Source organism: Bubalus kerabau, chromosome 2, assembly GCF_029407905.1.
Source record: "Bubalus kerabau isolate K-KA32 ecotype Philippines breed swamp buffalo chromosome 2, PCC_UOA_SB_1v2, whole genome shotgun sequence".
In the NCBI taxonomy this organism is placed as follows: domain Eukaryota; kingdom Metazoa; phylum Chordata; class Mammalia; order Artiodactyla; family Bovidae; genus Bubalus; species Bubalus kerabau.
Window position 1 is genome coordinate 112,163,228 of NC_073625.1, and position 13,223 is coordinate 112,176,450.

The 13,223-nt window shown below is 34.8% G+C and overlaps 1 protein-coding gene across 15 annotated transcripts in view; it reads left to right on the top strand.

Annotated features, from left to right (window-relative positions):
- The window catches only part of STXBP5L (syntaxin binding protein 5L), a 466,532-nt gene that overhangs the window by 318,157 nt on the left and 135,152 nt on the right, over positions 1 to 13,223 (top strand). For all 15 annotated transcript variants that reach the window (XM_055568317.1, XM_055568321.1, XM_055568318.1 and 12 more), the window contains 3 exons: positions 530 to 597; positions 5,858 to 5,898; positions 11,426 to 11,643. In XM_055568317.1, the coding sequence (XP_055424292.1) occupies positions 530 to 597; positions 5,858 to 5,898; positions 11,426 to 11,643 (327 nt within the window). The remainder of the gene's footprint in view (positions 1 to 529; positions 598 to 5,857; positions 5,899 to 11,425; positions 11,644 to 13,223) is intronic.

A 13,223-nucleotide genomic window follows, 5' to 3' on the forward strand; every position in this document is an offset into this window, starting at 1 on the left:
TTTCTTATCAATCAGTGGTTAATAAGACATAATTATCCAAAGTCATTTGTTAAATATAACAAAATGAAATTCTAGGAAGTTATTTAACTACATGATTGAAATGCCTACAATTTTAATAGACCCCCCCCCATTATAATTTGTTATTTGCACAGGACTGTTCAGATGGACAACTCCAGGGGACACAGTTTACATAGTGCTTTGTATAAACAGCACCACAACAGTTCTGGAGTACATAGACTATGTGGAAAATGTAGCAACACTGTACTTGTATGGTTAAAAATGCTTCTTGGCATTTTTAGATGAATGGTAATATTTATTAAAATCTATGTTTTTAAAGGATATTAAGTTATGCACTTGGAATTGTTCAGTGAAAGAATTAAAAGATAGCTACAAATTTCAATCTTCTTTACTTAACAGCTATTTTAAGTGAAACTTTTACTCTTATTTTAAAATATTTTTATTTTAAATTTCTAAGTCATTTAAATTAAAAAAATTAAAGCTATGATTTCTTCCTGTGTAATCTATTTAGGAGTGGCCCATCAGTGGAGGAGCTTGGAACCTTGGCACACAAACATATCCAGAAATCATTATTACTGGGTAAGTGGTTGTGATTTATGAGTTTATCAATTTATCATCAAAAATATTTCATTGAATATCCACACTTTTCCATAATTGTGCTCTAGTAATGCTGACAGTTTAAATAAAAATATAAGACACAGCTTCTGTCCAAAGATTATAACCTTTATAGAAGAGTCAAACCATTGAAAAACATAGATATGTAACAATAAATAAATATAGATTATAAGACCAGATGAAGGTCAAAGATAGAAAAATCATGAAAAATTAGTCAATGAAGAATTTCTGTAGAATTCATAGACTATTAGCCTTGGAAAGGTCCTTATCAGTATCTCTTGACTCCTTCCAAATCTAGGAATCACTGCTCTGAATCCCCATCAGGTGGTTATTTATAGTATACTTCAAAACTTATAGCACTAGAAATCTTATTACTTCCTATAGCAGTCTACTTCATGCTGTAATATTAGGGAAAAAAAATAGAAACATAGCAACACACAAGATAATATTTAAAAGATAATAAGGGACTCTGGGGATATAGAATAGATGTAATTTTCCCTATTCTTCCCACTAAGTACAACTAAACCCCCTGGATATTATGTGTTTAAAAACATAATATGATTGAAAAAGATGAAGAGAAGTCACACTGGCTAGGGCCCCAAAGACCCAAGGAATGTTATGGAGGTGAGTTTCCTGGCTTTTGTTTTTGTCTCATATATCCGAGAATTGGAACTGAAAAAGCTGGCAACCTGGAACTTCCAGTAGGCACAAACCTGAAAGGCCCAACAAAAGCTAGCTCTCTCTAGCTGAAAGATGAGGAAAGGGGCAGCCTATCAAGACAGAAAATTTTTAGAAAATAATCTTTCTACTGCAGCTAACCACCACAGGAAAACACTGTGGCCCCACCCAAACCCATTTCATCTAAGATTGAATGGGGAGCCTGGACTTCCACCCTCATCAGGCCACAATAGTGTACCTCAACTTACCCCAACTCAGTCTCTGAGACTAAGCATAAGTCTGAGTAGAGAGCTGGGACTTTTAACTCTGCTGAGTGGTAATGAAACTCATCACCTGTGGTAACAGAGATCATATGGGGAGACAGAATCCCCAGCACTGCCCAGCAGTAATGAGGAGCCATATACCCTCCCCTTTTTGTGTCAGTTGAAGTCCACTGGGAAAGGAGAAAAGAACAGGGCTGAAAAAGTTCATAAGGAAATAATGATGAAAACTTCCCAAATTTGGCAAGAGACATGAACTGAGAGATTGCAGAAGGTGGGTGAGTCACAAGAAGTCCACAAGATACATGATAGTCAAAATACTGAAAACCAAATGACAAGGGAAAAAAAATCATTAAAACAGCAAAAGAGAAATGACACTTTTACCAACAGGGCAAAACTAATTTGAATGAAGGCAGATTTCCCATTAGAAAACATGGAGGCCAGAGGAAACCTGAATCTTTCAAGTGCAGAAAGAAAAGAACTGGCAACTTAGAATCTTATACCCAGCAAAAATATCTTCTAGAAATTATAAATTAATACACTCTAAGATGAAGGAAACTAAGAATTTGTCTGTATCAGACCTATCAAAAAGAATCCCAAAAGGAAGTTCTCTAAACAGAAAGCAAATGATAAATGAAGGAACCTTGGATTATGAGGAAGGAAGGAAGCCCACAGTAAGTAAAAATCTGGGCAAATACAATAGGCTTTCTTGCTTTTGAGTTTTTAAAATTATATTTGATGATTGAAGAAAATATTATGGTTACATTGTTTGATGTGGTTATACATATGTATAGAGGATATATTTAAGGCAATTATAAATGGGCAAGGGTAAACTGGTATAAAGAAAGATAAAAGTTTTTATGTGCTAAAGTTGCTTCAGTCATGTCCAACCATATGTGACACCTATGGACTGTAGCCTGCCAGGCTCCTCTGTCCATGGGATTCTCCAGGCATGAATACTGGAGTAGGTTGCCATGCCTTCCTCCAGGGGATCTTCCCAACCCAGGGATCGAACCTGAATCTCTTACATCTCCTGCCTTCACAGGCAGGTTCTTTACCAGTAGCACCCCAGTTCAGTTTCAGTTCAGTTGCTCAGTCGTGTCCAACTCTTTGCGACCCCATGAATCGCAGCACGGGGTGCTACTGTTCATGAGAACCCCATGAACAGTAGCACCCCTACTACCCTAAAATGGTAGTATGATAACATCAGTAGACTATGATAAGTTAAATGACTATACAATGCAGTACCTAAGGCAACCCTGTTTTTAACTGGGCTAATAAATATACTCAAAACATTAGTGACTCATAAAAATGGATGTACTAAAATAATTCAAATAGCCCATAGGAAAGAAGGTGAAAAAACAGTGACAATAAAAGAGGAAAAAACAAAAGAAAAAAATATTGAAATTTTAAGGATTAAATGTAAATGGTCTAAATACATTAGTTCAAATGCATTGATTGCCAGAGTGGATTAAAAATGTAACCAAACTGTATGCCATTAACAATACACTCACTTCAAATATAATAGTATCACCAGGTTAAGATAAAAAGGACAGAAAAATACTTCATAAAAGAGTCAGTGGAGAGTGACATCAGCAAGATGTCAAAATAAGTAACCCCAGACCTTGTTCTCCCACAGACACACAGATTTAACAACACTATATGGTCTAAAACCCTTTATGAAAACTCTAGAAACCAGTTAGAAAATCATAGTATCCCAGGGGAGCTCAAAGCCAGGAACAGCCACTCTGAAATGGGTGAGAACAATCATTTTATTTTAGCTGTGTCAGCTCCCCCCACAAATTGGCACAGCTCATGTTCAAGGAGGAATCTTAATGAATAAGAAGGAAGTTGTGGAATAGACTGTGCATCCAATGTTCCTGCTTTTCAAGGGACTTCCAAAGAGACTAGTTTTTAAATCCCCTCAGTCAGAATACTGATGGAATCTGGATGCCCAGGTATCCACAGAAAACAAGAGATCGCTCAGTGGCTTGTTGAAATGCCAAGAAACTTGCAGTACGACAGACATAATGGATGTAGCAAGAGAGTGCAAGCTCCTGAAAAAAGAAACCAGCAAATGTCTACAGTTTGAAAATTAGACACACAATCCCAGAGAAGACGCATCCCTACTGAAGGTTTGAGAGACCCCAAAGAGCTTGGTAAAGGTCTTCCCCTGTATAAAGCCAGTTGATAACGGGTGGCTGTATTTTCAAATGCTAAATCCACAACATAAAATAACAAGACACATAAAAAAATAGGCAAACACAGCCCAATCAAAGGAACAACAAACATATCTAGAAACTGACCCTAAAGAATTTGATATCTGTGATTACATGACAATTCAAAATAATTGTCTCTAAGAAACTCAATGCATGACTGGAGAACACAGGCAGACAACTAAACAAAATAAGGAAAGTGATGCATGAGTGAAATTAAAATATTAACAGAGAGATAGAAACTATTAAAAGAACCAGAAATAAAGTTTTAAGTGAAAGAATACAATGACTGAACTGAAGATTTTACTGGAGGGGATCAATAGCAGAATTAATCAGAAGAAAGAACCAGCAAACTTGAAGATAGACAATAAGAAATACTGAGTGAGAGGGAAAAGTTAAAAGAATGGGACAGAGGAATTATTTGAAGAAATGTTGGCTAAAAACTTCTCAAATCTGAGGAAGTAAATGGACTTCCATATTCATTGGATATGTATCAGAATACTCTAGTGAGGATGAACCCAAGATGGACAACTCTGAGACACATTATAAACAAATTGACAAAGACAAAGAAACAATCTTAAAAGCAGCAACAGAAAAGCTACTCATTATGTGTATGAAAACTTACATGAGATTATCATTGGATTTCTCAGCAGAAATATATAGGCTAGAAGGGAGTAGGATGATATATTTAAAGTGCATTAATAAAAGAAAAACCAGCCATGAACACTGTATCTGGGAAATTGTACTTATGTGGAATAAAATTGTGACAATTTCCTACACACACAGTATTTTTTCATAGAAACATTTCCCTCCCATTTGCCTTGCCTCAGAAATAAATTTACAAGACATTTGTAACCACTGTGTTTTATCTACTGTGTGTTGTGGTGGCCTGTTGGAGGCAAATAGATCAGAATTTTTTTGTACCTATGTAAGAGTACTTGAAGTTTTATTTAAAATAAAATGTTGTGGAAAAGGTAGCATTCTTTTTTTTAGGAGTGTTATTTTTCACTACTATGTGTGGCATGGATACAATAAAAACTTTTACAAACTAAAAAAAAAAAAAAAAATGAAGGAGAAATAAAGGCCTTCCAAGATAAACAAAGGGCTTCCCTAATAGCTTAGTTGGTAAAGAATCTACCTGCAATGCAGGAGACCCTGGTTCGATTCCTGGGTCAGGAAGCTACCCTGGAGAAGGGAAAGGCTACCCACACCAGTATTCTGGCCTGGAGAATTCCATGAACTGTATAGTCTATGGGGTCACAAAGTCAGACACGACTGAGCGACTTTCACTTTCACTAAGGTAAACAAGAACTGAAACCATTTATTAGCAGTACACTTGCCTCACAAGGATTGCTAAAAGGAGTCCTTTGAGTTGAAATGAGTGAATGTTAGACAACAAAATGAAAGCATGTGAAAATATAAAGCTCTCTGGTAAAAGTAAATACATAGACAAAAACAGAATCCTGTAACACTGTAGTGGTGGTGAATCACTTTAAATTCAGGTGCTTTTTCTTTGTTTATTGAGATGATAATGGTTTTTCTTTTTCAATCTGACAGTATAAAGAAATATATATGGTGATTGATTTTTAAGAATGTTTAACTGGCATCGCATTTCTGGGACAAACCACACTTAGTTTTATGATATATTATCCTTATGCTTTTTAAATTAGATTTGCTAATATTTTGTTGACAGTTTTTTTTTTTTTTTCCGTACATCTATGCTCAAGGGGTATTGGTATGTCATTTTCTTTTCTTGCCATGCTTCTCCCTGGCTTTGGTGTCAGGATAAACCTGACCTCATGAAATGCATTGGGAAGTATTCTGTACTCTGTGGCTCAGTGGTAAAGAATCCACATGCAGTGCAGGAGACCTGAATGTGATCCGTGGGTCTAGAAGATTCCCTGGAGAAGGGATAGGCTATCCACACCAATATTCTTGCTTGGAGAATCCCATGGACAGAGGTGGGCTACAGTCCATGGGGTCACTAATAGTAATTCAAGTTTTTATACAGTTTGAACAAGTATGATTTTTTAATTGACCATACTTAATGCTAATTTATTTCTTATCTAGGCATGCAGATGGATCAATCAAGTTTTGGGATGCATCTGCAAGTAAGTTTTTCCTTCTATTATAGAAAAAAACTTGGTTAGTATTTACTCATAGCCATTTACCACTTTTTAGTTTGGACAGTTAACTTTTTAGATACATATTTAGCATACACATATGGTTGTGTTACCAAAATGCATTTCCTGTAATACTAAATCAGTTTAAAGTATTATTTCCACTTTACTTTTTTTCTATGATATAGGAAAGAACTGAAATCACTCTTTATTAGCAACCTATTATATTTATAAGAGGTAAGGTACACTGAAAAAAATGTACCTAATTATTCATATGTCTGAGTAACTCTGCCCAAGGAATTTCCTTCACTTCTTCATGTTGTGGTCTTGGAAAAGTGCTTTCATCCTACTAGTCTTTTTTTTCCTTTGCTGCTTGTCTACCAAGTGCCTGAGAATCAAAGGAAATAATTTGATAAATGTAAATTTTCTTTTGAAATCTTGAGAATTACATAATTTAAGGATAGAAAGTAATCTGCTCAACATTGAAGGACGTGCAAAAATATTTAAGACTTGACTATACCCATACATACCCTTCAGAACATTGATAGGGCAAACAATATGGTAAGAACTCTAAATGTAGTACAACCGAAGTTCTGTTTGATATTGGAAACGGGAGATTTATTTGAACCAGGTAGATTCAGGAAGGTATTTTGATGGGGTAACATTTAGTGTGAATTTTGGAAGATAAGATTTTGATAGGACTAGGAGGAGAGAATAAGTGAGTAATGTCTTTTGACTTTGTGAGATGAGTAATCATCAAGATGGAGGTAACTCTTTGGAAATAAGAATACAGGAGAGTTCTGGAGGTTTGGGTTTTGTTGGAACACCAGGAAATTAAAGTAAAAATGTCCATCAGTTAGGAAGAACAGTCAAGAATGGTATGTAATGAAGAAGCAGCATTAAAGTGATACCTGAAGCTATAGAAGTAAACTGAGAAAGACTGTGATAAACAGAAAAGCAGAGGGAAGAAAGTTGAATATTAATGTCAGTCTTAGTCTGCAAGCTAGAGTCCTTTAGCAGTGGAACAAAACATCAGCAAAGGAAAATTATTGAAAGATTTAAAATCATGAATTCTGAGGCCTCTTTCTGACCTCACAGTAAAGAACAGTTGATCAAGGAGAAATTCCAAAGGTTGATAGATTTTTTATTTTGATGAACCTTTTCATGTAAATCTGGGTTTGTTCCATGAACACAATTAATTGCACAGTGATATCTTTGCTCATTTCATACCACCTCAAAGTTACTCCTTATCTTTTAAAATGTGAGAAGACAATTTAACACTCTAATGACTTAAGTGCATGCCACCTTGAAAGCATACATGATAATATTTTAGGAAGTTAATTTCTAAATAAAGTATTTTTATTACACTCAGAACATATGTTGCAAAAGTTTGCAACATGTTTAATATTTTTACTGTAATCCATTATAACAGCATATCTTCAAACCAGTGGATATTATTGGAGAAATATCAGTTAGTTTGCCAATTTTGTGGGCTAGGGTCCAGTACAGGAAATGAAGTTATATTTAATTTGAATAGATATGTGTACTGTTGACCCTTGAACAACATGGGAGTCAGTCAGATTGGTTATACCAACTCTCTACACAGTCAACCCTCTACCCATAACTTACAGTTGGGGCATAATTTATAGTTGGCCCTCACATACAGTGTTCCTCTGTATCTGTGATTCAGTCATCCTCAGATTGTGTAGTACTGTACTATTTACTACTGAAAATAATATGAGAATAACTAGACCCATGCATTTCAAACCTGTATTGTTTAAGGATCAGCTGTATTCATCTTCAGTTGCTGAGTAAGCAAGGAGAGATAAGAAAGCCTTCCTTAGTGATCAATGCAAAGAAATAGAGGAAAATGATAGAATGGGAAAGACTAGAGATCTCTTCAAGAAAATTAGGGATACCAAGGGAACATTTCATGCAAAGATGGGCACAATAAAAGACAAAAATGATATGGACCTAACAAAAGCAGAAGATATTAAGAAGAGGTGGCAAGAATACACAGAAGAACTATACAAAAAAGATCTTCATGACCCAGACAACCATGATGATGTGATCTAGTTCACTCACCTAGAACCAGACATTCTGGAGTGAGACGTCAAGTTGGCTTTATGAAGCATCACTACAAACAAAGCAAATGGAGATAATGGAATTCCAATTGAGCTATTTCAGACCCTAAAGATGATGCTGTGAAAATGCTGCACTCAATATGCCAGCAAATTTAGAAAACTCAGCAGTGGCCGCAGGACTGGAAAAGGTCAGTTTTCATTCCAATCCTAAAGAAAGGCAATGCCAAAGAATGTTCAAACTATGGCACAATTGCACTCATTTTACACACTAGCAAAGTAATATTCAAAATTCTCCAAGTCAGGCTTCAACACTAAGTGAACCATGAACTCCCAGATGTTCAAGCTGGATTTAGAAAAGGCAGAGGAACCAGAGATCAAATTGCCAACATCTGTTGGAGCATAGAAAAAGCACGAGAACTGCAGAGAAACATCTACTTCTGTCTCATTGACTACGCTGAAGCCTTTGACTGTGTGGATCACAACAAACTGTGGAAAACTCTTCAAGAGATGGGGATACCAGACCACCTTACCTGCCTTCTGAGAAATCTGTATGCAGGTCAAGAAGCATCAGTTAGAACTGGACATGCAACAACAGACTGGTTCCAAATTGGGAAAGCAGTACATCAAAGGCTGTATATTGTCACCATGCTTATTTAACTTATATACAGAGCGCATCACGCAAAATGCCCGGTTGGATGAAGCATAAGCTGGAATAAAGATTGTGAGCGAAATATCAATAACCTCAGATATACAGATGATACCACCCTTATGAGAGAAAATGAAGAGAAACTAAGTGAAAGAGGAAAGTGAAAAAACTCGCTTAAAACTCAACATTCAAAAAACGGGTCCCATCACTTCATGGCAAATAGATGGGGAAACAATGGAAACAGTGACAGACTTTATTTTCTTGGGCTCCAAGTCACTGCAGATGGTGACTACAGCCATGAAATTAAAAGACACTTGCTCCTTGGAAGAAAAGCTATGACAAAACTAGATAGTATATTAAACAGCAGAGACATTGCTGACAAAGGTCCGTCTAGTTAAAGCTATGATTTTTCTAGTAGTTATATGTGGATGTGAGAGTGGAACTATAAAAAGTATGAATGCCAAAGAATTGATGCTTTTGAACTGTGGTGTTGGAGAAGACTCTTGAGAGTCCCTTGGACAGCAAGGAGATCAATCAATCCTAAAGGAAATCAATCCTTAATATGCACTGGAAGGACTGATACTGAAGCTCCAATACTTTGGCCACCTGATTCTAAGAGCTGACTCATTAGAAAAGACCCTGTTGCTGGGAAAGATTGAAGGCAGGAGGAGAAGGAGACGACAGAGAGACGAGATGGTTGGATGGCATGCCGACTCAATGGACATGAGTTTGAGCCAGTTCCAGGAGATGGTAAGGGACAGGGAGGCCTGCCGTGCTGCAGTTCATGGGGTCGCAAAGAGTTGGACATGACTGACTGACTGAACACAGCAAATTACCACAAGTTAGCAGTTTAAAACAATACCCATAAATTGCTTCACAGTTTCTGTGTTGTGAATCTGGGTCAGGTTATTTGGGTTCTTTGCTCACGTCTAAGAGACTACAGTTGAGGTGTTGGCTAGTCTGCAGCTCAGAGTTCTCTTCCAAGCTCATGTAATTGTTTTCAGAATTCATTTTCTTGCAGCTTTAAAACTCATGTGATTTGTTTCTTCAAAGGAATGTGTCTCTAACTTCAGTCCCTCTTTTAAAGGGCTCACCAGATTCTGTAGGGCCTACTAAGGATAATCTCTGTTGGTTAACTCAAAGTCAAATAATTATGTCTGTAGTATTCTTTATTATTTCCATGTCATATCAAGCTAACAGAAAAATCACAAAAATGTACTATGAAGTGTTGTATAGCCTTCAGCAAGATTACCCAAATTTCAGTGTATACATGTGTTCCCTTCACCCACCCTTCTACCATATGCATGCTCTCAATCTAGCACTTGCCCGCACCCTTTCTCTTTTGCCTCCATTTTCTTACACACATACACACACAAACATATACATGTACATAGCTTTTTGTAACCATTTGAGAGCAAGCTACAAATATGATGTTCTTCTTAACAGTACATGCTCCCCTAAATACTTCAGTGTGTATGTCTTACAAACAAGGGCACTGTTTTATGAAATGAAATTATAGTTATCAAAATCAGGAGTTTAATATTAATATAATACTATTATCTAACTTCCAGATCTTACTCAGTTTAGCCAATTGTTCCAATAATATCTCATTTAGTAAAAGAAAATCTCAGATTATTTGTTGGATTTTAGTAGTCTAGAGTTTTCTTTAGTCTGGCATGGTTGCTAAATATTTCATGATTGGCATTTTTAGTTCAGGCCAGTTCTTTGTAGAATCTCTTTCATTTTGAAATCTGACTAATGTTTCTCATGATTGTTTCAGATTGTGCACTTTTGGCAGGAACTCCCAGATTTTTAGAAATTTTCTCAAGTATCCTTTTTAGGATCAGAGATCTTAATATTGTGGATCTATCATCCAGTTCTAAAATGGAAATAATATTCCTCCAAATAAATATTCCTGAAAACAATTCACAGACCAGACTTCTTAGAAATTATAACTGACTGTTTGCTAACACAGAGCCACTCAGAAATGACCTTTCTAAAATAATCTAGATCATTCTCAATATTGCTGACTGGTAGATTACAAGTATTTTGCATCTGAAGGAATGTCTAAAAATTTGTTGAGAGGAATAAACTCTTGAATAGCATCAACCTTTCATCCAACAATCAAAAGGGAAAACAATGATAAAAAGAAGTATGGAAAGAGTAACAAGGAAACTTACATTACCATATGTAAAATAGATAGCCAAGGGGAATTTGCTGTGTCACTCAGGAAACTCAACCAGGGGCTCTGTATCAACCTAGAGGGGTGGGATGGGGAGGGACACGGGAGGGAAGTTCAAAAGGGAGGGGATATATGTATACCTATGGCTGATTCATGTTGAGGTTTGATAGAAAACAACAAAATTCTGCAAAGCAATTATACTTCAATTAAATTTTTTTTTAAAAAAAGGACCTCTCAATCTTGGGAAAGAAGTAGATTCAGTAGTTTCATTATAAACTTCCTGAGCTCAAGTGTTTTATCAACAAACAAGGTAGAAATACTTCACAAGACTTTTCTGAGGAACACATGAGACAATACACACAAAGTCCTACATGCTCTTTGGTATACAATATATGTTCAATAAATGTTTATTTTTTCCAATAGTCTTCCTCCAGCTAAACAGTACTGATATGAGATCATGACTTTGAATAATTCCATGTTAAAATGTAGTTAATTTTGTTTACTTGGATTTTAATTTTTGTGATGTAACAGATATATTGAAAAGTCTTCAACAAATGAAAGAATTAAGTGCAAATTAGAAGATAACTATGATTCAATATCTTATAGTAACTCTGCAGATGCTATACAAGCTAAAAACTTCAAAAGTGTTTGAAAAACAGAAGGTAGGAGAAGGAAAACAAACATGTGAGATTGTAGAGGAAGACCCATATGCCATTCAGATGATCTACTGGTGTCCAGAGAGCAGAATATTCTGTGTATCAGGAGTCTCTGCATATGTCATAATTTATAAATTCAGCAGACATGAAATCACAACAGAAATAGTGGTAAGTCATTTAAAAATTAACTTTTACACTTCAAGTTATTAAAAGAAAACAATTATCATAGATTCTGACTAGTGTTTGGTATGGTTTTAAGCCATCAAGAGTATAGTATTTGGTCAGTTATCCAATTCATAGAATTTTTAATTGTTTTTGTTACTTACTATGTTAAAAAATAATTTGGTTTAAAATGACAAAATAAGCTGTCAAAATTTAGTATTATTCAATAGGATAGACTATGCCTATAGGTTTTATATAGACAGTCATTGATTTATTTTATGTATAAATGTCAAATTAATGCAAGTTTTGTTCTATATCTTTGTTAAATTTTTTAGGTTGTCCTTTTTGTCAATTAACTGCCATAAATGACTATCAACTGCAGTAAGATTACTTTGAATGATCTTTTAAATAGCAACATTTTTTATAGGGTGGAAATAATTATGGGGCTGCTTTACCTAATATTAATTTTTAAACATAATGAAATAGTTTAATTATTCAAAATAATGATGCTCTTAAGGGATAAGTTAAGTCTAAATAAAGGCACCTGTGTATAATGGGTCTTCTCTACCCACTCCATTTTATCAGAAAATAAAGATTTTCTATTAAAGGCCTAAATATAACTGCTTTTACCTTAGGGAATAAAATTAAACATGGCTCTTAGAGTATAGTAGTTAAATCCCAGACATTGGAGTCAGATAAGCCTAGCTTTTAATTCTGGCTTTACCAGTGGATACCTGTGTGACTAAACAGTCACAAGACCCTATTAGTCAGTAGTATAGTCTGAGTAAAGACTCAGCTTCATCACTCATATAATTTCCTGTGTAAATAAAATAGAAAAATAGAAAGTAGTGATAAACTAGAAATTGTAATGCCATTTTCATAGGGTTTTGTGATATTATGTAAAGTCATTAACGGTATCTAAGTGTAGTAAGCACTTGATAATTGTTATTGCCACCAGAGGATTTAAGTGTTAAGATAATTATGAAAATAATTTGGATAATATTGCTGTATTCACTACTCCATAATTTTATTTTTTGTAAGCAATTGTTTTCAATGTCAAAAATGCTTATTTTTACAATGAAAGACAATGTTTGTGTTATAAAATTGATTTTTTTGAAGCATTGAATGTAGTCATAAAGTAATTTTTAAACATTCTTAGCTTTAAAGAAAGGGTTTTGGATAACCTTTTTATTCCAATTTAAATTGTCATATTTTTTTCATTAAGCAATTCTGACCAAGCTAATGAAATTATATAAGAGCTAAACTAATAAACAAAATATGGAATTTATTTTGGAAAATTACACTGAATTAATTCAAAGTCAAGATTGAATGAATTTTTTAAATCTAAAAAGTTTTGTACAAATAACAGTTTGTAAGTGTGTTGTCTGTGTGTAAATACACATACACATCCAATTTAGTTTCTTTCATTGGACTAACCAGACCAATTTCTCCTTTTATTTTATCATATGTGGAATTGTAATTTATACTTTATCTTAAGGAATATTTATTATATAGAAAATTTATCTCCACCAGTAGGTATTTTTCTTGAAATTCTAAAGAATTAAACACATTTTACATTTTTTGTG